Source organism: Sinocyclocheilus anshuiensis, unplaced genomic scaffold (assembly GCF_001515605.1).
Source record: "Sinocyclocheilus anshuiensis isolate Anshui unplaced genomic scaffold, SAMN03320099.WGS_v1.1 scaffold940, whole genome shotgun sequence".
Classification (NCBI taxonomy): domain Eukaryota; kingdom Metazoa; phylum Chordata; class Actinopteri; order Cypriniformes; family Cyprinidae; genus Sinocyclocheilus; species Sinocyclocheilus anshuiensis.
Window position 1 is genome coordinate 704,506 of NW_015549620.1, and position 23,250 is coordinate 727,755.

Sequence of the window (23,250 nt, forward strand, 5' to 3'; positions counted from 1 at the left end):
TTCCGGTATCAATATGTGAACAGCTATCTTCTTGGGAATAATATTTCTTTACCCTTAATCAGAACTGTCTGTTGTCCCACAGAACAATTTAAGTCCCTTTAAGGCTTAAAATAACATATATGATAATACTTGACTATAAGGAAGCAAGAATATATTAAATAATTTGTTTTGTTATGAGCTCTGAACTGATCTCATGTCAATGCATGTGACAGGTTTTGTAATGTCCAAGAAGTTGCACTTTCTGTTTTTAAATCTGGCATAAAAAACACAACAGGAACTGTTCATTTTAAACCATTAAGCATAAAATTTATTTCATAAGAAAAAAGTAAACATTTGTAAATGTATAAATAACCAAATATATTATTTGTTGTGAATGACATCAGTGTTAGGCATAAATAAAAATGAAGACAAATTCAGTCCTTAAATAGCAGTCTCTTTTTAAGGCAGAGGTTCTTTTCCTCTGTAGACCCATCACAATATTGTCAGATCTGAGTCATGTGTTATTCAATCTCCACCCACGTGGATTGAAAGCAAAGTGCGGCCATATGCCACCGCCCAGATCCCCTAGCATCCTTGCTGCATCCCTTAAGAGGTACAACACAGTCCACCGACCACCCCGGTGCTCCTCTGGTCCCTCCGAAGGGCGACGACACCGATCATGCAATATGAGGAACATGGACGAATGTCTCTAGTATCCTCTGACACTTAGAATTCCATAAACATGGAAGTGGAAGCTCCATAATGGACTATTAGACAGTCCCCTTGAATTGATGAGTATGTCCTCATGACGGTTGAAGGACGATATCAATATTCCGGTTCTCTGCAGCACATTTCAGTGCACAACACCTCAGCACTCTTGCAGGGCAATGGAGGGCACCCACTGGTTCCTGCAACGGCTTTCCTTGCAGTAACTCCCCACTTCATTCAGCTTGAGATGCTCGGCTTGTGGGTTCTATGAGAAGGAACGAAATATGATTAGTATTGCATATCTTTGACAAATAGCTTGTTTGTTACTTTCCCAGTTTGTGTTAAGGGTGTGAATTATGGTGGGGGTGGGAGAGTGGGTGTCTTACAAGTAGCCTACAACAGTTCTTTTTATGAATAGTAGCCTATTAATACATTTCCAGTGAGGTTTAAAACATTTCAAAGTTAGTCCTTGAACATATTGCCATAATCTCGCGAATATGAACTTTAAGCATCTGTACGCGTTTTGGAAACGTTTAGCGAAACTAATTTCGGACACAACATTGGCAAAACGGTCATTCTTCATTCATCTTTACATACCACAACAAAAACGCTTGTGTTTTGTTTAAAAAGTTCAAAGATAGTTAACGACGACAAAAGCTATATGAACAAACTGCACCACCTCTCCCAAATGTTACACTGTACGTGCATCTGTAATATGCGTAATAATACTTACAGTTACAAGTATGCAGTGGAGGTCTCTTGGTTCGTTGGCGTTGCTGTCAGTGGAGAGCGGCTCCCCGAGGACCTGTGCTAAACGCCTCATGCCGGAGACGCGCACTATGTTGATGTCGATGTCGCAGCAGAATGCTTGGATGAGCGTGAAGTGGATCTGAAGCGCAACATCATTCTCGTCCTCCTCATCGGTCGCTAAAACGCAGAGGACCACGCTGTCTGGATCCCTGTAGAGGTTAATAAATGCGTTTAATTTAATATGCACTTCGGTTTTTATAATTTGGTCTAATGCATATCACCGAATTCTGTTTAAGATTGAATAAAATACTTACACATTCATGAGCTGTGCAGACTCGTAGACTCCTACTGTCAGACAGTTTTGTCGTTGTGCAGCTACTAGCAGCTCCTCGAGAGCTTCACGCACAGTTTCCATTCTTTAAAGAGAAAAATTATCAGTTTTAACTTTTGAAACCCCTTCAAATTTAAAACAAATCTTTTTGAGACTCCTTCGTTTGAAATGATAAAAAAAAAAACAAGTCACTTACTTTCTGTCAGTGCTGTTGCATCCAACAACTTCTTCCAGAGTCATGTTTGTCCTTAAATTATATTATAGCCTAATCCAGAAATCGAAATTTCCTCCAAATGATATAATTCCAGTGAATGGCGATCTTTGACGGCAGCAGTAATCCACAGAGATGTCGAGTGGTTTCTCTCTCGCACTGCTCAGATACTTCTCTCTGCGATACTGTCTCGACTCGTGTTTGACTTGAAGCTGTGGGAGCCGGTGTTTTTAAAGCAGGAGTAGCGTATAGTGGGCGTGGTTGAAACTGCGGCCGAAACCTAATGCAAATTGGCCCCGGAGGTTTCTATGGAGTCTCCTATTGTGCGAAGTATTGTGTCAAATGCAGTTGTCTTTGTGTAAGGAACGATCAAGGGGCTATTCTCCATAATGAAATCCTGCAGACTAATTTGTTAAAAATGAAAACTCATGAATATTGATTGATAATTGCTTGTAGATGAACAGTTTTTTTTGTCAACTGCACCCCAGTGATAGTACACGAAGTACCCCCAGAGTTTTTAAATGTTGTTAACCTTTTAAAAGATAACAAATACATAATTATATTATAGGGGGAGAGTGGGGACTGTTGCAACACTTTTTTTGCAATTCCTTCTATTTCTCAGAGACTGATTATATTGGAAAGACTTGTCTTATTTTAATAGGCTACAGTAAAGTCAAATTACTCACCCACACTGCTGTAACATGTGCAGGCTACATAGGCTATGATAATATATGAACAATTTTTTTCTTGAATTGACAGTCAAATGTTGCAACTGACCCCACAACAGGGGACGGTTGCAACAGTCCACAGCGGCAGTTGCAACATTCATTAAAATGTATATTGTATAATGTATAACATTCATTCTTAAATTTCATTTTGCGATTTAGTTATTTTATTAGTGCACAGACAGAGTCTTCAATAAGTTAAATTGGCTGTATAAAAACAAAGAATAGTGGAAAAAACAAGTAACAACCATGTTTTGGTTAATTATTACAATACATTTTAACTGCAAAATATTAATTTAATCAAAATCAAGACACTGAAATTTAATAATAGCCTACTATGTTAACTTCTGTGAAAATTTTCTGAACCAGGGCCAGTTGCATAAACATAGCCACTGTTAAGACTGTCTTAAGAACTACTTTGACCAACTAGCAGTTAACCAGGTAATCAGTCTTACTTTTAAAAATTTAAATTAGACAAATCTACAGTTTTGTGTAACTGACTTTATAAGTGTGTGTGTGTGTGTGTGTGTGTGTGTGTGTGTGTGTGTGTGTGCATGTGATGTATGTGTGTGACAAAGAGAGGGTGAGAGTGAAGAAAATTAGTCCACCTTAGACTCAGACTGATTTTTAACCTATTTACTTAAATAAAGAAGGAGAGATACCCAACTATTGAAATGGATTCTTCCATAAAATTACAATTTTGTGCCAAGCTTTTACATCAATGTTGTGGTAAGGGACAGCATGTTGGGACGGTTGCAACTGTCCCTACACTGGCAGCCATGATAAAACTTGGTATATTAGCTTGACACAATATCTCTGGCACATGCTATGCCTATGAGAAGCTAAGAAAACACTGATTAAAATGATATGACTTTAAAATGCTTCATGCTTGTATGACAAAAAAATCTGATAATAAAAAAATACTTTTTTACCCTGAAAATTCATTTTTGTTGATGGAATGGTCACATGGCTGATTTCTTTCAGGAAGGATGTGGGGTTAATTGAGCATGTGCAGTATGAATATCATCACTGTAGCTCATTCCTGATTGAAGAAATAAGCCATGTTGCAACTGCCCCTCGTTGCAACTGTCCCCACTCTCCTGATGATAATATAGATGTATTTTATTTTTTCACGACTTTTTAAACATTTAATTAATTATTGAATTATTTTGTTATTTTTAGTTTTTGCAATGTTTTTTTGTTGTTGCAAAAGACGTTATATTTGCACATTAAATAATCAGTAAAAATACATCATAATATGAACTTATATATGTGAGACTGCTACATGCAAACAAATACATTCAGATAAATTAAAAAAGGTTAATTAATGTAATAAAATATATGAAACATTACTTAATCGTCTGCATATATTGCGTAATTAATTTATGTAATTAATTGCTTGACTATTTTGAAAAGCATTTATCAGACAGTCATGAGCCCATGAGCCCGTTATACTGTCTTCTTTGTCCAGCGCTCCATCTGGTGGCGAGATCTGCACCTCCTCATGAGGCCCGAGCATGAGGACAGGAACATGTGCGGGCATGCCATTACGATGATCACGAAGGTACACATTCGGTGATTACATCAAAACTAATAACTACATTTAAAATGACACGAACTTCGGTGGTTTCGGTGATAATGGCCAGATATCATGAGCTTAAACTGTTAAGCTTTAATGTTATGGACAGTTTTGTCGTTGTGCAGCTACTAGCAGCTCCTCGAGAGCTTCACGCACAGTTTCCATTCTTTAAAGAGAAAAATTATCAGTTTTAACTTTTGAAACCCCTTCAAATTTAAAACAAATCTTTTTGAGACTCCTTCGTTTGAAATGATAAAAAAAAAAACAAGTCACTTACTTTCTGTCAGTGCTGTTGCATCCAACAACTTCTTCCAGAGTCATGTTTGTCCTTAAATTATATTATAGCCTAATCCAGAAATCGAAATTTCCTCCAAATGATATAATTCCAGTGAATGGCGATCTTTGACGGCAGCAGTAATCCACAGAGATGTCGAGTGGTTTCTCTCTCGCACTGCTCAGATACTTCTCTCTGCGATACTGTCTCGACTCGTGTTTGACTTGAAGCTGTGGGAGCCGGTGTTTTTAAAGCAGGAGTAGCGTATAGTGGGCGTGGTTGAAACTGCGGCCGAAACCTAATGCAAATTGGCCCCGGAGGTTTCTATGGAGTCTCCTATTGTGCGAAGTATTGTGTCAAATGCAGTTGTCTTTGTGTAAGGAACGATCAAGGGGCTATTCTCCATAATGAAATCCTGCAGACTAATTTGTTAAAAATGAAAACTCATGAATATTGATTGATAATTGCTTGTAGATGAACAGTTTTTTTTGTCAACTGCACCCCAGTGATAGTACACGAAGTACCCCCAGAGTTTTTAAATGTTGTTAACCTTTTAAAAGATAACAAATACATAATTATATTATAGGGGGAGAGTGGGGACTGTTGCAACACTTTTTTTGCAATTCCTTCTATTTCTCAGAGACTGATTATATTGGAAAGACTTGTCTTATTTTAATAGGCTACAGTAAAGTCAAATTACTCACCCACACTGCTGTAACATGTGCAGGCTACATAGGCTATGATAATATATGAACAATTTTTTTCTTGAATTGACAGTCAAATGTTGCAACTGACCCCACAACAGGGGACGGTTGCAACAGTCCACAGCGGCAGTTGCAACATTCATTAAAATGTATATTGTATAATGTATAACATTCATTCTTAAATTTCATTTTGCGATTTAGTTATTTTATTAGTGCACAGACAGAGTCTTCAATAAGTTAAATTGGCTGTATAAAAACAAAGAATAGTGGAAAAAACAAGTAACAACCATGTTTTGGTTAATTATTACAATACATTTTAACTGCAAAATATTAATTTAATCAAAATCAAGACACTGAAATTTAATAATAGCCTACTATGTTAACTTCTGTGAAAATTTTCTGAACCAGGGCCAGTTGCATAAACATAGCCACTGTTAAGACTGTCTTAAGAACTACTTTGACCAACTAGCAGTTAACCAGGTAATCAGTCTTACTTTTAAAAATTTAAATTAGACAAATCTACAGTTTTGTGTAACTGACTTTATAAGTGTGTGTGTGTGTGTGTGTGTGTGTGTGTGTGTGTGTGCATGTGATGTATGTGTGTGACAAAGAGAGGGTGAGAGTGAAGAAAATTAGTCCACCTTAGACTCAGACTGATTTTTAACCTATTTACTTAAATAAAGAAGGAGAGATACCCAACTATTGAAATGGATTCTTCCATAAAATTACAATTTTGTGCCAAGCTTTTACATCAATGTTGTGGTAAGGGACAGCATGTTGGGACGGTTGCAACTGTCCCTACACTGGCAGCCATGATAAAACTTGGTATATTAGCTTGACACAATATCTCTGGCACATGCTATGCCTATGAGAAGCTAAGAAAACACTGATTAAAATGATATGACTTTAAAATGCTTCATGCTTGTATGACAAAAAAATCTGATAATAAAAAAATACTTTTTTACCCTGAAAATTCATTTTTGTTGATGGAATGGTCACATGGCTGATTTCTTTCAGGAAGGATGTGGGGTTAATTGAGCATGTGCAGTATGAATATCATCACTGTAGCTCATTCCTGATTGAAGAAATAAGCCATGTTGCAACTGCCCCTCGTTGCAACTGTCCCCACTCTCCTGATGATAATATAGATGTATTTTATTTTTTCACGACTTTTTAAACATTTAATTAATTATTGAATTATTTTGTTATTTTTAGTTTTTGCAATGTTTTTTTGTTGTTGCAAAAGACGTTATATTTGCACATTAAATAATCAGTAAAAATACATCATAATATGAACTTATATATGTGAGACTGCTACATGCAAACAAATACATTCAGATAAATTAAAAAAGGTTAATTAATGTAATAAAATATATGAAACATTACTTAATCGTCTGCATATATTGCGTAATTAATTTATGTAATTAATTGCTTGACTATTTTGAAAAGCATTTATCAGACAGTCATGAGCCCATGAGCCCGTTATACTGTCTTCTTTGTCCAGCGCTCCATCTGGTGGCGAGATCTGCACCTCCTCATGAGGCCCGAGCATGAGGACAGGAACATGTGCGGGCATGCCATTACGATGATCACGAAGGTACACATTCGGTGATTACATCAAAACTAATAACTACATTTAAAATGACACGAACTTCGGTGGTTTCGGTGATAATGGCCAGATATCATGAGCTTAAACTGTTAAGCTTTAATGTTATGTTAGATTGCGATAATGTCCCTTGTGTAAAAGAAGTGTGCTTAATTGTATTAAAAGTGTACTTTTTATGCACTTCAAATTTTAAAAGTATACTTTTTAAAAAGTGCACTTGCAGATAATATAATATAATTTAAATTAAAGGCCACTTAAGTGTACTTAAAGAGAGTACACTTTAATGACAATAGGTCTTAACATACTTAAGTGCACTTTATAATAATGTCTAATTAAGTATTACTTAAACATACATTTTACATAATTATGATATTATTGTGTTTTAAATAAGTAGACTTATTTTTATATATTTATCAGTATACTAAAGCACATGTAAAATAATTTATTTTAATTTCAACTTAAGTGTGTTCTCCAAAATTACATGTGTTAATGTATTTTAAATGTATTTAGTCTATAATATATACTATGTGCATTAATGCAATTGAAATGTATTTTTCTTCTAAACTTCAATACACTTTCTTATACAGTATACTCCAATAAAACTTATTGTTGAAATTTTCAACACCAGCTCCTGCGCTATGAACTCTATGAAGTTTAATTTTCTACATAATATTTGACATACAGTGTCATTTATGAGAGTACTGTATTTGTAGTACTGTAATTTAATCTGTGTACAGAATACTTTTAAAATCATTATGTTGTTCTGTCACTTAAACACACATTTAAGTGCATTAATTGCAAGCAAAAGTTTAACAAATCTAAAAATTAATTTGCATTCAAATCAAATAGCCTACATTTGGTTTCTATTATAGGCTACACTGCACTGTAAAAATGACTTTTAGTTAGGTGAATGAGTCATGAATGAGTCTAACCATAGTCGAAAATAACATATTTAATTTGAACTTATGTGTGTTCTTTTAAAGTATATTATTTCTGCAATAAGTACACTTTATAAAAATATACTTAAAGGGGTCATAGGATGCTACATGCACTTTTACAAGTTGGTGCACTTTTTTTTTCACAAGGGGTGTTACAACAAAATAAAGATGAGCTGTGAATCGAAACACTGTGCGGAAGATTACTTGATTGTTAGAGGAACGCCATTTTGCATGGTAATCAGCTCAATCATGGCTATCGTGATTATATCAGTTGAATAAGATTATAGTTTGACAAAGTTTGTACGACCATAAATCAACTGTTGACAATGTGTTTATCATCTTAATCCTTTATCAAGTGACATTAATAGCCATATGGCCTTGCAAACATATCGAGTTGGCTAATAGCTCTTCACCTCGCTCCATAGAATGATCAGAAAGTTAGTAGCCTATTGTAAAATGAAGCAATGAATAAGTCCGACGATTAAAATCTTGTAGATCATGTACACAATTTAACTTCTACATTTTGATATTTCTCAACTTTCATCAATATTCACTTGATTAAAATATTTGAGAATTACTCTCATTTTTTTTTGCCTACTTCCGCTATTTCTTATGTTTTGTAATGAGCATCTGGCGTATAAATAAATAAATAAATGTAAGCATTTCAGTAGCCTAATTTTCTGAATTAGGAAGAATTACTCCATCACTGTTCTGCTACTCCAGACATCCATTGCCTTGGGGTCTCTTCCTTATAGGTTGTCTCATTAGTTCCTGAAGAAACGCCACTGACCCTGGTTACTCTTCATACATGCCCCCAATCATCTGTTCCTCCTTGCCAGATCAGTGTCAATATTGGACTTGACCCGCAATCATCCAGATCATGCAGTCCCCCGGAGTTTGTCTGTCACGTATCTTGAGTAATTTATATATTAATTTAAGTAATTTTATTTAAAAATGATAATGAAAATATGTTTTTAAATGATTTACTTTGGTTATTTACTTTGGATATCAGCCGAAAGGGCCACACAGTTATTTAGGACTTTATTCGGAGGTTTGTCAACACCTGCTGTTACGTGAAGGTATTACATTGATATAGGCTAATACTAAATATATAGAAGTTTCTTTAAAAAAGAATTAAGAAATTAAATATTACTTAAAATAACAGATCAGCATATAAATGTAAAAACAGAAACAACAAAATAAAGTTTCCTATAGTTGTCAAACTATGTGAATTTAACTAACAATTAAGTAGGCCTATTATATTATGTAAAATTACTTATGGTACTCATGAAAATTATTGTAAAGTGTTACAGAAAGCTTTTGGGGGTTCCTGGGTTTTCTGAAATTTTGGGTGGGGTCCCTGAGTCTGTAAAAGGAAATTCCTGATGTATAACAGCGTACAAACATAGGCATAAGATAAGCAGACATATATACAGAATGCATGGTCACACCGAGTTAGAACACAAACTGCATCTGCATTATTAGGCATTTTGTATTTTTTTTCCCCTCACAAACTACTACAGATATGGGAACATGGCCTTGTATGAGCTTAACATGTGTCACTGAGGGTTGTCATCATGAATTTTGTAGCAGGTGATGTTGAATCCATTTATAAAGAGCAGCTCTTCATCACACCATGAGACCACTGACCATCTTCTGCTGTGGGGACCAAGGAAACTTGTTTCAGCACCATGGTTAGCGGACGGATCGTTCTTATTGCAGCTGCTTCTGCCCTGTCTTTCATTCTCACAAGCTGTGATGACTCACTTGACGGTCGCTCTTTGGAGAGTGCCACAAAAACACAGGAGGAGAACAATTTGGTGAGTTATGCATTTTACCCTGTCTTTCATGAAGGAACACTGGAAAAGAACCAATCATCTTGAATAATCTTAGGAAATGGATCTAAAATTGTAATTATTTTACAGATAGAGGCACTGCAAGAGGCTCTTGAGAAGTCAGAGAATAAACAACTGCCACACACTGGAAAAAAGTTTAGTCTACTTCCTTCGGTAATGTTGCATTTCACACAAATGGAGAAAATTGACACTCTTTTTTCAGCTCTACCCTTACGTGGAAATTATTTTTGATCATAATTAAGTGACTGCATTCTCTGATAGGCTTTAAGTAAAATCATAAGTTCACTGCAACTTTTCACTTTGATTCACTTTGAATTTAATCATTTACAAAGAGTATGAAGTTGACAACAAAATGAGTATGTATCGCGAAGATGTTAACATAATGCTGTAATGACTTTGCATAGATACTCAGATGTAGGCTACCCCTGAAATCATGCACTGCAATATCTGTTCATGCACTGTTATTACACTGACCATTTCATTACTCACATGTGTACTTCTCTTTATCTAAAGTGTGATGCAGGTGAGCAGTGTGCAGTACGTAAAGGTGCAAGAGTTGGCAATTTATGCGGCTGTCCACAAGGAACATCATGCCACTTTTTTATTTTGAAATGCCTATAAACAAAGGATATCTGGGAGAAAAATCTACCATTTTCCCTGATGCTGTTAATTGCCTTTTGCTTCAGACATTGCAGTTCATTTTTTTCTTATTACTGTTGTGTAAAATGAATGGAAATTCAAAATAAAGTCATGAACTACTGAATGGTTTACTTGTTTTGCTTATCTTATTTACAGTATGTACAGAACTTGAATGAGGATATATATCCCCTCACTCACAGATCAGTATGATTATATAGGCTGTTAAATGTATTCCTTAAACACACACACACACACACACACACACACACACACACATATATTTCAGATTGCTGATAATAGTGATGCATGCAACGAGGCGGTCTGAATACCGACTTCGATTGGTCAGCTGCAGTTCCATTCAAATTATCCGCCTGTTCCTTCAGTAATGCTTGCTTGTTTGTGTATTACATCATAAGAATAACTTTCCAACATGGCGTCGGGTCTAACAGCAGTGATGGAATCGGAGGACCTGACAGCCCATCATGGATTCAGCAATGACAAATACTCAATGTTGATTGTCATCGGTGCGCTCTATAGACCGCATATACTGGACTATATTGTGGTGGAGATCGAACGAGGTATTGCTTCTTTTTTTTTTTACATTTTGGATTTAGAAGAAATAATAACGTATTAATGCCTTTATAATATTACATCAGGGATTACAATTATCTCTCGTATTTGTATGTTGTAGAACAGGTTGCGAGCATTTAGGATATTTAATTCTTTTGATTTTAAGATTTACTGATTGCCTGGTAAATTGAGATGACTGAAGCACAATCACACAATAATGTGACTTACTGCGCCAGACAGTTTCTCTCACGTTCAGCAATACATAATATATGATTTATTTTTTTTTGGTACGTAGGCTACTTACTGTTATACATTAGCGTGTAAAGCAATAATACCATGTTCATTCTGGTAAAATATTCGTACAGCTGTTTCCTGCACTGCAGTATTATAGCATATCAGATCGTAAACATAACAAAATAGCTTTTTTGTGCATCAGCCTTTCCTGTATGCTTAACTACATTTGCTTTACATGTTCAGTATGTGAGCTATAAAAAAAACGAATGTGTCGTTTCAGTCATTACGTGTTCTTCTTGCCCAACAGTTTAGACTCGGATCTGCACGTTTACACCCACCTCAGCGATCGTTTTTTGCTTGCATGTAACTTTTAGTGGCCATCATTAGCCTGATGACAATTCTACCTTAAAGGGGTCATATGATGTTGCTAAAAACATTATTTGGTGTAATGAAATGTGTTTATGCGCTTTAAGGTAAAACAAACACATTATTTTCCACATACTGTACATTAATGCTTCTCCTCTATGCTCCGCCTTTCCGAAACGCGTCGATTTTTACAAAGCTCATCGGTCTGAAAAGCAAGGTGTTCTGTGATTGGCCAGCTATCCAGTGCGTTATGATTGGCCCAATACCTCAAGCATGTGACGGAAATGTTACGCCCCTTACCATATTGTGATGATTCCCTGTCAGGCCGGAGCGATGATTCAAAAACATGAAAACCCGTTATAAACGAGGCATTCGTGAAATCGCATCATTTGACCCCTTTAATCTAGTAGCTGTGTTTTTGATCACTGGTGTATAGCTGGTCTAAGCTAGCCAAATAATAATCATCTTAGACCAGCTAAAAACCAGCTACATGCTACAAAACACAGCTTTAAGATGGATTTTCCAGCAAGACAGTCTTCCACATTTCAATAACATCTTTTGGTACCATTTTAATGTGACTATAGAAGGCTTCAACGACATGTCAAATATTGACAGATGTGTGGGCAATCAAAGAGCCTGTCTCCATGGTAGTGATCAGACAAAAATGGAAATTTGTCTACAAAGAAAGATGATTAACAGTTCACAGTAAAATTAAATGAAAGCAAATATGGAGGAAAAAAATCCCTTTCATTTAGGTTTTGCCTCACACAGGAGTAATTTGTCAGGTTTTAAATTTACTTATTAATATTACAATATTGCAATATTACTTTAGTTTATTGTTAGTCCACCTGTTCCTTCCTATCCATTTCAGGAAATTTACCTGATTTTTCTGCTATTTATGCCAACACTGTTAGATGTTTTCTTATTTCAGTCCTAGCAGTGATGAGTCAGCTTCTTTTTTTTTTTGGTCATAAGAGATGAGAACATGCTGTTCAGAGGCTTTTATATTTTATGAGTACAGAAGACCAGTGCCACAAAACGAGGATTTTTTTGAGGGCCAGTCAGCCAGCCATCTCATTTGTCTCTGAAAGCCACATTGTGTCTCACATGATGTTTCAGTTACATGCTGACTGCAGTGCTTTTGCTCTGGGGGGTTTAGCCTGCTTTCTCCTAAATCAACATTTATTGTTTTTATAATAAACCCAGTACAGTAAGTTTAAAAAAATACATTAGCACATGTTTTAATATACTGAGTTTGGATTTTATATTAAATTTTACATATATTTGCATCACTTTAACACAGGTATTCGTGCATGGGATGTGGACCTGACAGTGTGTAATTTGGATGAGCAGCTAAAGCTTTTCGTTTCTCACCATTCTTCTTATCAGCCCAAAGACATAAGAGGTAAGGGTTGCCTTCTTTTGGGTTGGCAGTGAAAGATGTGAACTTCAAGTACAGTAGGCTACACTTTTAAAGAACACTGGGCAATCTTTTGGTGCCCATTTGGAGCACATGATGTATGTGTGGGATGCGAACATATGAATTAACAAAGAAGCAATCCCAGCACAGCTCCATATACAGTATCAGACATGCACAACATTATTGTAGTAAATAATGGAATATGGTCATATTAAGCCAATATTTCAATTTCTAGACATCTGAGAATGACAACTGGCATATTCCTATATTAAAAGAATTATGGGTCATGCAAACACAAGAATAGCAGAAAACGAACATTAATGGATTACATTATTCAGAATATGCTGATTACCATAAATACAGGGAAACTCCAGTATCCACTGAGCATGTAAATCTGTTTTGAAATAAAGTCTTAATATGGACTTTTATCAAAAAAAATGTTTATGTAAATCTGTTCCTTGCTTAGTTTACATGTAGAAACTCAAATTAACTGTAACTGTTAATTACAGCCACTCTGATGTAAAAATGCAGAAGTATGTTCTCTTTGCTTTACTGGGACAGAATCATTAATTTATTATCATTTTAATATTTACAGTGGGTATAGAAAAGAATCACCCCCCTTCAAAATAATCACGTTTTGTTGCTTTGCATGCTGAAATGAAGACGGACACAGTTTTTGTTTTAGCCAGCTGTATTTACTCAGTGCAACTTATAACATCCAAGTGAAAGATATAACACCAACATGTCAGAAAAAAAAACAGAATCACTGAGTTGGAAAAAGAATCACCCCCTCCTAAAAATGACTTGTAAACTCAATCAGGTGTAGCTAATCATCTTCTCAATGGCACACAAAGCCATTTGACTTTCAACTATGATCAGCTGTGGTCATTTTGATTAGCTCAGCATGAAAAGAGCTTTCCTGGAGCGTTTAAGTCCTTGGTAATGCAACTGAAGCAAACAATCAACTATGGGCACCCACCAAAAGATCTCTGGGATAAAGTACTGGACAGGCACAAGTCAGGAGATGGATACAAAAATATTAAAAGGCTTTATCAATGCCTAGAAGCACAGTGAAGTCTATTATTAAGAAGTGGAAGGTATTTGGTACAACACAGACGCTCCCTGGATCAGGACGTCACTCCAAACTGGATGAAAGAGCCAGGAGGAAACTGGTCAGAGAGGCGACCAAGAGGCCTGCAGCAACTCTGAAGCGGTTGCAGGAATTTATGACAAAGAGTGGTCCTGGTGTATGTGACAACAATACCACAAATTCTTCACAAATGTGGCTTGTTTGGGAGGGTTGCAAGAAAAAAGCCACTCCTCAAGAAAGGCCACATGCAGTCATGACCGTGAAGATTCTGAGGCAGATAAGACTAAAATTGAATTATTTGGCCTCAACACCAAACGATATGTCTGGCAGAAATCCAGTACAGCTCACCATCCAAATAACAGCATTCCTACAGTAAAGCATGGAGGTGGTAACATCCTGTTATGGGGGACTGTTTCTCTGCAGCAGGGACTGGAGCACTTGTTGTCAGGATAGAAGGGAAAATGGATGGGGAAAATCTGCTGCCCTCTGCCAGAAAGTTGTCAATGGGAAGAAGGTTTACCTTCCAACATGACAATGATCCAAAGCACACAGCAAAACTGACCATACAGTGGTTGAAGGAGAAAAAGGTGAATGTCTTGCATGGCCTAGTCAGAGCCCAGACTTAACCCCCATTTAAATTCTGTGGAATGACTTGAAGACTGCAGTCCACAAACAGTTAGGGGGGATTTTTTTCTGTACCCTCTGTATATTGTATAATGAGAACTGTCTAAACTGCACACAGTAAAAGTTGTAGGTTGGCTAATCTGCTATTTCAGTAGACAGCAGAAAGACGGGAAGAAAGTACTTTCTACCAATTGTTCAGACTTTGGCTGCTGTTGGAAAAACAGCAGTGGAACATTCTGTTGCATAGTTTTGAAAGTGATTTTGCTGACAAACTATAGATAGACACGTGAAGCTCTAATACGCAGGGGAAAACTTTTTAAATTTGTATTACTCTGGTTGAGAATTGACTGTCAGCATCAAAACACTGAAGTTTGGCTCATGATTTAAAAAGGTTACAGCATATCCAAATATTCAAGTTCTTGCATGGTAGAATAGTGCATCGTTTTTTTCCACTTTAAAATTGATTGCGGTTTGCTTTGACTTAACTTATTGTGCCTTCCTTTTTAAGATTAGTAAATTAGAAATGCATCAATGTATGCTCTTAAGAAATCCACATATGCATGGCATATTTGTGTACTTATTCTGATTAATTCCCTTTTTAAATTCGTCTGTCTCCCAACAATCCCATCATAGGTCAGAAGACATTTCATTTCAGTTCAGATGTACTGGACATTAAGGTTGTAGTAAATCCATCTGAAGGGTTTCTCTACTCTGAGGTGTGTGACTGAAAGGCATCTCTTCTTCTCTTCCTCCAATTCCATTTGTTTGTATTACATGACAATCAATAAATGACAAGGGTCAAATTACATTACATGTTAAGGCTAAAATTATACAGTGCCTTGGCAATATTAGACACCATAGCCAATTAAAATCTTTGAAACTGATTAAACTCAAAATAATATTTTAAGATGAATGATTGATTAATCTTTCATTTATTTTGACATAAACATTCGTAACAAAAATATATAGATATACATAAATATAAATAAAGTATGTGTGGGTGCTTGTGTGTACTGTATGTATGTATATATGTTGTTGTTGTTTGTTGTTGGTATATATGTTGTATGTTATCTGCACATTTGTTGTTTTCATACACGTTCAAGTCATTTAGTCTCCATTTTGTAATACTTTGTAGAGGCACATTTTACAGTAATGACAGATTGAAATTTAATTAAAATGTAATATGCATATAATTTTTTAAATAGTTAATTGAAATATTTTTGAAATGTATAAATATTTTTGTAATTCAGGTCCACAGCTTGGTATCATCCATACCTCGACACAAACTGCTGGTGCTCACCGGACAGTCTCTTGAGGACTCTGGGGATCTGGTCCTGCACACGGGGCAGTTCACTCCAAATGATTTCACCCAGATCTTTTCAGATGAAGAGGTTTGTCGTACTGTAAATGTGTATGCCAATGTTTTAAATGTCCTTTTAACTGTCATCACATAAGCTATGGAAAAACTATCCATCTTTGTATATAATATGACTTTTCTGAGCATTACATATGATTCTGTTGTGCAGTAATATAATAGCTGTTTTCACATATATTTGAATTCATGCCTTGTTTTCTGTACATATCCAACAGATTCAAGCTCTGTTAAATTCAGTTAGCATACATGGCAAAGCAAACCTTACATTAAGCTGCCCTAAAACTGGAAAATGGAAAAACTCTGTGCTAGGGAAGCACAACATACACGACATTATTGACATTAAGGTGAATCCTCTAATGGTACTACCCAAAATGGGGGGCCTTCAGGAGTTCACGGACCACCTTTTTGAGTCCTTGGAGCCACAGTCTCCATTTGACCTCTTAGAGCCACCTGGCACAGTGGGATTTCTCAAGCTATGCCGTCCATGCTGTTATGTCTTTCCAGGAGGGAGAGGCGACTGTGCCTTTTTTGCTGTCAATGGCTTCAATGTTTTGGTCAATGGTGGAGCAGATCCACGCTCTTGCTTCTGGAAGCTCGTCAGGCATTTGGACCGTGTTGACTCAGTGTTGCTTACACATGTTGGAACAGACAACCTGCCGGGATTTAACAGCCTGTTGGAGAGGAAGGTCGCAGAGCTTGAGGAAAATAAAACTGACTCACAGGAAAAGGAGCAATGGGTGAAGAATCTAATCTCTCCAGAGCTTGGTGTGGTTTTCCTCAATGCCCCAAATAGACTTAAAAAACTTCAGGGTGATCCTAATGTACTACGAAGCAGTGGTCTAGCAGCACTTATTTTACAGCATTTGGAAAAACTAAAGATCTCACCAGAACCACTTTTACGCAATTCAAGTGGCACCATAGAACCAGTAATTTTGTTCCAGAAAATGGGAGTGGGATGTCTTGAACTTTACATCCTAAATCCAGTCAAATGTAGCAAAGAAGTAGAGTCTTTCATGAATAGCTGGCCAGATAATAGTTCCAAATCCAAGAGTTTAGATGGCCACCTAACCTCTTTGGTCTCTATATGTGCTTTGCTTGTTTGGCATCCTGCTAACCCAGTGGAGAAAATCATCAGAGTTCTCTTCCCTGGCTCTACACCACAAGGAAAGATAATGGATGGTCTAGAGAGACTGAAGCATCTAGAGTTTCTCAAGCGGCCTGTAGTGTGCTCCAAAGATTTTGAAACATCTAAATCAGAAAAGAATCCAAAAGTTGCAGAGAGTCAGGATAGTCCCAAATCTGGTAAAAATGAATCTAGACCAAGCAATGGTGCTTCAAAGGACCGAGCTCTTCGTGGAGATCTAGAACTAAAAGACAAAACCAAAGGCATAAATGGGAATGATCCAAAAATTGAAGAAAAGTTTAAATCTGTAGAAAGCAATGTGAAACATAAACCCTCAAGACTAGTTACAAGAAAGGAGTCTTTTAAGGACAGGAGCAATGAAAAAACAAACATATCAGACTCAAAGAAACAAGAAAATGGACAGAGAAAAATATTAGGTAGCAAGGATTCTTCGATGAGAAGACCAAAGCTAGATAGCAAAACCGAAGAGAGAAAGTCTCTTGGGAAAGACATCAAGAAAACCTCCTCTGGATTACTGAACTCAAATAAGCCTGGTAATGTAAAAAATGAAGCAAAATTGAACAAAGAGGCTGAAGACAAAGCAAAAAACTTTAAATCTAACAAGGAGCAGCAAAATCAGAAGTGGTCAACAGACTCCGAAGATGTAAATCACTCCATAATGTCTTCACCAGAAGATATGACCGCAGCAATTCTGGAAATGGATCAAGAGCAACATGAATTACTTGTGAAGAGGCAAACTGTTGACTCTGGGAACCTGAAAAATGTCTCGACGGGTAGTGTGCAGTCTCAGTGTAGCAGCATAGCAAACCCTAGCAAGGCTGCAGCATCTCCAAGACCCTCTGTCAAAATAAAAAATGAGTGCTGTGTGAATCTAGACCTCACTCCAACTGAATATACTTTGCTCGATGGGGATTTGAAAGATAATATTTCAACAATTGGGCATGAGGAAGTTTGTGTCAGTCCTGATGAAAAGACGTTAGAGCTAACATCTCCTAGATCAGGTCCAAATAGTGCTGGTCATACTCCTTATCACTTGTCACCTGAAGAGACCTGGGCCTCAAAAGATCATAGTAGTTTTGGGGTTAAGATGTGTCTTGGTTCAGAGAGCCAGCAAATGGGATTATCCAAGTTTTCAGAGTCCGGATGCCCTAAAAGTAACCAAGAGAGCATCTCAACTTCCTCCAAAGAGAAGCATTCTAGCTTCCTGTCTCTTAGCTCTTTCAAGGATATAATGCCTGATATATCTCCCACTGTTACCACCACTCACTCAATGCCTGCAGAAGTAAGTTCACCGCAGTCCACTGAGGTTGATGATTCATTGTCAATGTCTTTTGAACAAGTACTGCCAACGGTGAGCGAGTCCACCAACGAAGACGAAACATCCTATTCCGATGGACACCGTGTCAATTCTGATTTTAAAGTAGAGATGTCTTTGTCTTTAAAGAAGCCTCACACCCAGAGGGGACCTCACGATGGCCCAGAAGGGTGTCCATCTGGACCTCAGGGTCTATTGCTTGATACTACCCATGATGTTGACCTCTGCTTGGTCTCTCCATGTGCGTTTAAACATTTCAAACCGGTTGTTGATCAAGAGGATCCACTCTCACTGGGTTTTAATAACACCAGCCCATTGAACATTTCTGATGATAGTGACCACTCCCAAGATGCAGCTAAGTCCCTTCCACTTTCATGTTCAGGTAACAAGGCCATTCATCCAGTTCAGGAGACCCCTCTCACTTCTAGCAGTGACTATTTCCCAATGGCAACAGACTCCGATGTACATCCGGGTGTAGAGGATTGCCCATCCATTACAGCGGACGGACTTCTGGATTCTGATGAAGAAGGTGGAGTCCACCTGCAGAACCTAAACGATGGTTTGAATTCTTACAAAGGAAATCATTCTTTGCCAAAGGATCCCCCACCCGCACCTGTGAAAGACTTACCTCCACTTCCACCTCAGCCTGGTGCTTGTATGCCTGATCGTGTTAGTGGTGTAAAACCTGGCGCAACAAAAGGCAGAAAAGCAGCAGGAGTTACGCAGAGGTTAACATATTCTAGTGTTTCAACACAAGGCACCAAAACCAGAGCTGGAAGTCAGGGTACTTCTGTTAGTGGCTCGAGAAGCAGCTCAGCAGGAGACATAATGGCTAGTCGTAGCACAGGCTCCACTTCTAAAAGATCCACAACAGGTTTGAACTGATCTTACATTGTTAATTTTTGTATGCAAATACATATTTATTTAGCACTGACTTGTGTCTTGATTCATCAACAGGTAGCAAGGTTGGCACTTCAATATACTTGGACCTGGCTTACCTTCCATCAAGCCATGCAGCTTCCACTATTGATGTTGAGTTCTTTTGCCGCTTGCGATCGTCCTGTTACATAATAAGTGGGGATGACACACTCAAGGAAGGCTTGATGAGGCCCATTCTGGACGCATTATTAGAGGGAAAATCTGTATGGCCTGAGGATGTGCCGGTATGTATGAGTATATATATATGCAACAGAATTCAGTTTAGGTGCACTACAGAACTCTGGCCTCTCTATCACCATCTGTGGTTAATATATAAAAAGGCAAGTTAATTGTAGAGTTGTTTTTTTATGTTTAGCCACTTTCTTATGTTTTGCATAACATTTCTACACAGATAGGTATACCTGTGGTTGCCTGAGAACACCATATAACAGCGGACCCCAAATAAATCTGTTGCTTTAAAATCTACTACATTTTTAGAGGGATAATGTCACATACTTAGTCTGTATTACCTTCCAGGTGACCCTGATTCCCACATTTGAATCACTGATGATGCATGAGTGGTACCGGGAAACCCAAGAAAAACAACGGCAACTGGGAATTACAGTCCTAGGAAGCAACAGCACTGTGGCTATGCAGGAGGAGACATTCCCTGCTTGTAAAGTAGAGTTCTGCTAGATGAAAAGTAAAGACACATGTTTTACATTTTTTCATTTGTGTATCCCATGCTTAAAGTCACACATTAACATTTTTACCACTTGTATGTTCTTGGCAAATGTTTTATCAAACGACATATATTGTGTTTGTGAAAGATTCCTTAGTACACCGTAAAATCACAAGTATTAAATTAACACCTATAGATGTATTTACTCTAGGAGTATAACTGTACTGGTTTATTTCTAAAAGATCCACAACAGCAGGTTTGAACTGATTTTACATTGTTCATTGTTGGATGCAAGTACGTATTTATTTGGAACTGACTTGTCTTGATTCATCAACAGGTAGCAAGGTTGGCACTTCTGTATACTTGGACCTGGCTTACCTTCCGTCGAGCCATGCAGTTTCCACTGTTGATGTTGAGTTTTTTGGCCGCTTGCGATCATCGTGTTACATAATAAGTGGGGATGACACACTCAAGGAAGGAATGAGGCCTATTCTGGACGCATTATTAGAGGGAAAATCTGTATGGCCTGAGGATGTGCCGGTATGTATGAGTATATATATATGCAACAGAATTCAGTTTAGGTGCACTACAGAACTCTGGCCTCTCTATCACCATCTGTGGTTAATATATAAAAAGGCAAGTTAATTGTAGAGTTGTTTTTTTATGTTTAGCCACTTTCTTATGTTTTGCATAACATTTCTACACAGATAGGTATACCTGTGGTTGCCTGAGAACACCATATAACAGCGGACCCCAAATAAATCTGTTGCTTTAAAATCTACTACATTTTTAGAGGGATAATGTCACATACTTAGTCTGTATTACCTTCCAGGTGACCCTGATTCCCACATTTGAATCACTGATGATGCATGAGTGGTACCGGGAAACCCAAGAAAAACAACGGCAACTGGGAATTACAGTCCTAGGAAGCAACAGCACTGTGGCTATGCAGGAGGAGACATTCCCTGCTTGTAAAGTAGAGTTCTGCTAGATGAAAAGTAAAGACACATGTTTTACATTTTTTCATTTGTGTATCCCATGCTTAAAGTCACACATTAACATTTTTACCACTTGTATGTTCTTGGCAAATGTTTTATCAAACGACATATATTGTGTTTGTGAAAGATTCCTTAGTACACCGTAAAATCACAAGTATTAAATTAACACCTATAGATGTATTTACTCTAGGAGTATAACTGTACTGGTTTATTATTAAGAAGAGTATTTACTAGATCCCCACTTTGCAAAAATAGTTGTAATTAAAGTCGGCATGAAACGGAAGTAGCGATTGTCTTTTTTTCTCTACTGTGACGTCTATCCGAGTGAAACGGCATCTGAAATGAGAGGGCGGGACTTGATTTCTTCCTTCGGGAATTGATTGGATCATTGGAAGTTGGGGCATTGCTAACAAAATTGCTAACAAAATGGAGGCAGATCTGAATGCTAGTTTGCAGTTAGTTGTGGGGGGACTTCTCTCCACTGGATTCACTGCCGACACCATAGCATGAAGAATTTTTTTATTTATTGAGGAAGACGACAACGAGGGAGATCAATGGCACAAAACATGCCTAACAGCGCGAGAGAGACAGACTGCCTGAATGACTGAGCGTGTCCTCCATCAGATTAAGTCATATTCATAAAAAAATAGTTTGCGATGTCCTAAGAGTAATGTTGTGGTAATATCCTAATATCGTTTCAATTTTAAGGGTAGTCTACTCCACCATGGCTTGCGTCAGGCTTTTCCACCTGTTGTTTATCCCAGCGTTTACCCCTCACGTCACTAGCTCTACCCTTGAGCCATAGCTCGTGACCGGAAGAGAAGATGAGTCGTTTTGAGGGGAAGGGGAGGTTAACGTTTTTGATTAAAGATTACGAGGGCACATGAATTAAAAAAAAATAATGAAGTGCACGGATAAATTATTTATAATAAACACTACAGTATTCCATTAAAAAAATAAGAATTTAAAATGTTGATTTCATGCCGACTTTAAATACTGCAAACTTTAACATAGCCCAGAGTTCAAATCTAATTGCATTTGTCACATTCTAACTGTGCATGAAGACCATTACAAACAGTCATTCAGACAGACAAACAAATTTCACAAAATATCAGTGCCCATGGAGGCTAGATTAAGGATGTCACAGATATTTCTATTTCAATTGTCCATACAGATCAGATCACAAAACATGATTACAAAGAGACCTATTTTTATACTTTGAGATTTACTTTGTTTTGGGTTGCTCTTAAAGGATGGTATTTAAGCCATTTCCCAGTCACTTCGACTGTTTGGGGGCCAGCAGCTTCACACTATGTCACACAAATATTGTATGAATGAATGCACTGCACTATAATATAATAACACTATGAAATCTGTAGAAATATTATGGCATGTAACTTATATTTTAGTTCATCCCATTTGGAAATGTAATAAGTGGTAGAAGTGCCAACTGCTTGACACCAAGTACAGTAACTTGTAACTGCAGTACAGAGGCTCTGATATACCATATGGCTACTGTGTTTCTGTTAAATACTGACTGCTGTAGGGCATAATGGCCTTTATTCATTTATTTTTTTTAGATGCATTTCCTTAATTCAGCACTGTAAAGAGAATGTCTGGTAAGTTTGTGGGGCGCAAAAGAATTTTGAATCCACGAATTGCTACACTCACATAGAGGAAAGTGTGTATACATATATGTAATATGAATTATATGAATTAAAACATTAAAATGTCATTGTAAATACTGTGCAGATTCTTTGCCAATATGATAAATTAAAACAATCCCACAATGCACTGAGACATGATTACTGAAAAAAATCAACCAATACGGTGGATAGAGTTGACAGAAATAATCTAAATATATAAATATATTTAATTCAGTACTGAAAATGATCAATAAAAATAGTTCAACCTAATTAAACTGGACTGTTTTACCAATGTTCCATTTAAGTTCAGATGATAAAATGAAGATTAAAGAAATGAGGCCCAAAACATTTAAGAAAATGTTCTTGTTTTACTAATTTTGACAGTTTTTTTTACTATAAATTGACAGTATTTATAGTATTTTTTTATTTATTTGTCTAAAAATTATTCATATTTTTGTATATTTGATATAAAATGGGAACATTATAGGCCTATGTAAAATTCACTTTAAAGAAGATTTTTTAGTGAAAGTGAAGTGATGTGTGGCCAAGTATGGTGACGGAGTTTGTG

At 37.0% G+C, this 23,250-nt stretch overlaps 3 protein-coding genes across 3 annotated transcripts; 2 read left to right on the forward strand and 1 right to left on the reverse strand.

Moving 5' to 3' along the window:
* Positions 1-346: 346 nt before the first annotated feature.
* gadd45bb (growth arrest and DNA-damage-inducible, beta b) lies at positions 347-2,173 on the reverse strand. The gene is made up of 4 exons (XM_016448280.1): positions 1,965-2,173; positions 1,752-1,853; positions 1,421-1,646; positions 347-952 (listed from the first exon to the last, which is right to left on the reverse strand). The coding sequence occupies exons 1-4, from the start codon at positions 2,006-2,008 to the stop codon at positions 848-850; spliced, it is 477 nt and encodes a 158-aa protein (XP_016303766.1). The 5' UTR covers positions 2,009-2,173; the 3' UTR covers positions 347-847.
* A 7,292-nt stretch (positions 2,174-9,465) lies between these two features.
* LOC107659371 (cocaine- and amphetamine-regulated transcript protein-like) lies at positions 9,466-10,282 on the forward strand. Its single transcript, XM_016448281.1, has 3 exons — positions 9,466-9,625; positions 9,731-9,814; positions 10,175-10,282. Exons 1-3 carry the CDS (start codon positions 9,497-9,499, stop codon positions 10,280-10,282), a joined length of 321 nt encoding a protein of 106 aa, XP_016303767.1. The 5' UTR covers positions 9,466-9,496.
* A 448-nt stretch (positions 10,283-10,730) lies between these two features.
* LOC107659421 (microtubule-associated protein 1S-like) lies at positions 10,731-20,222 on the forward strand. The gene is made up of 7 exons (XM_016448364.1): positions 10,731-10,878; positions 12,774-12,875; positions 15,238-15,320; positions 15,855-15,995; positions 16,195-19,312; positions 19,396-19,601; positions 19,894-20,222. The coding sequence occupies exons 1-7, from the start codon at positions 10,731-10,733 to the stop codon at positions 20,050-20,052; spliced, it is 3,957 nt and encodes a 1,318-aa protein (XP_016303850.1). The 3' UTR covers positions 20,053-20,222.
* The last annotated feature ends 3,028 nt before the right edge of the window (positions 20,223-23,250 follow it).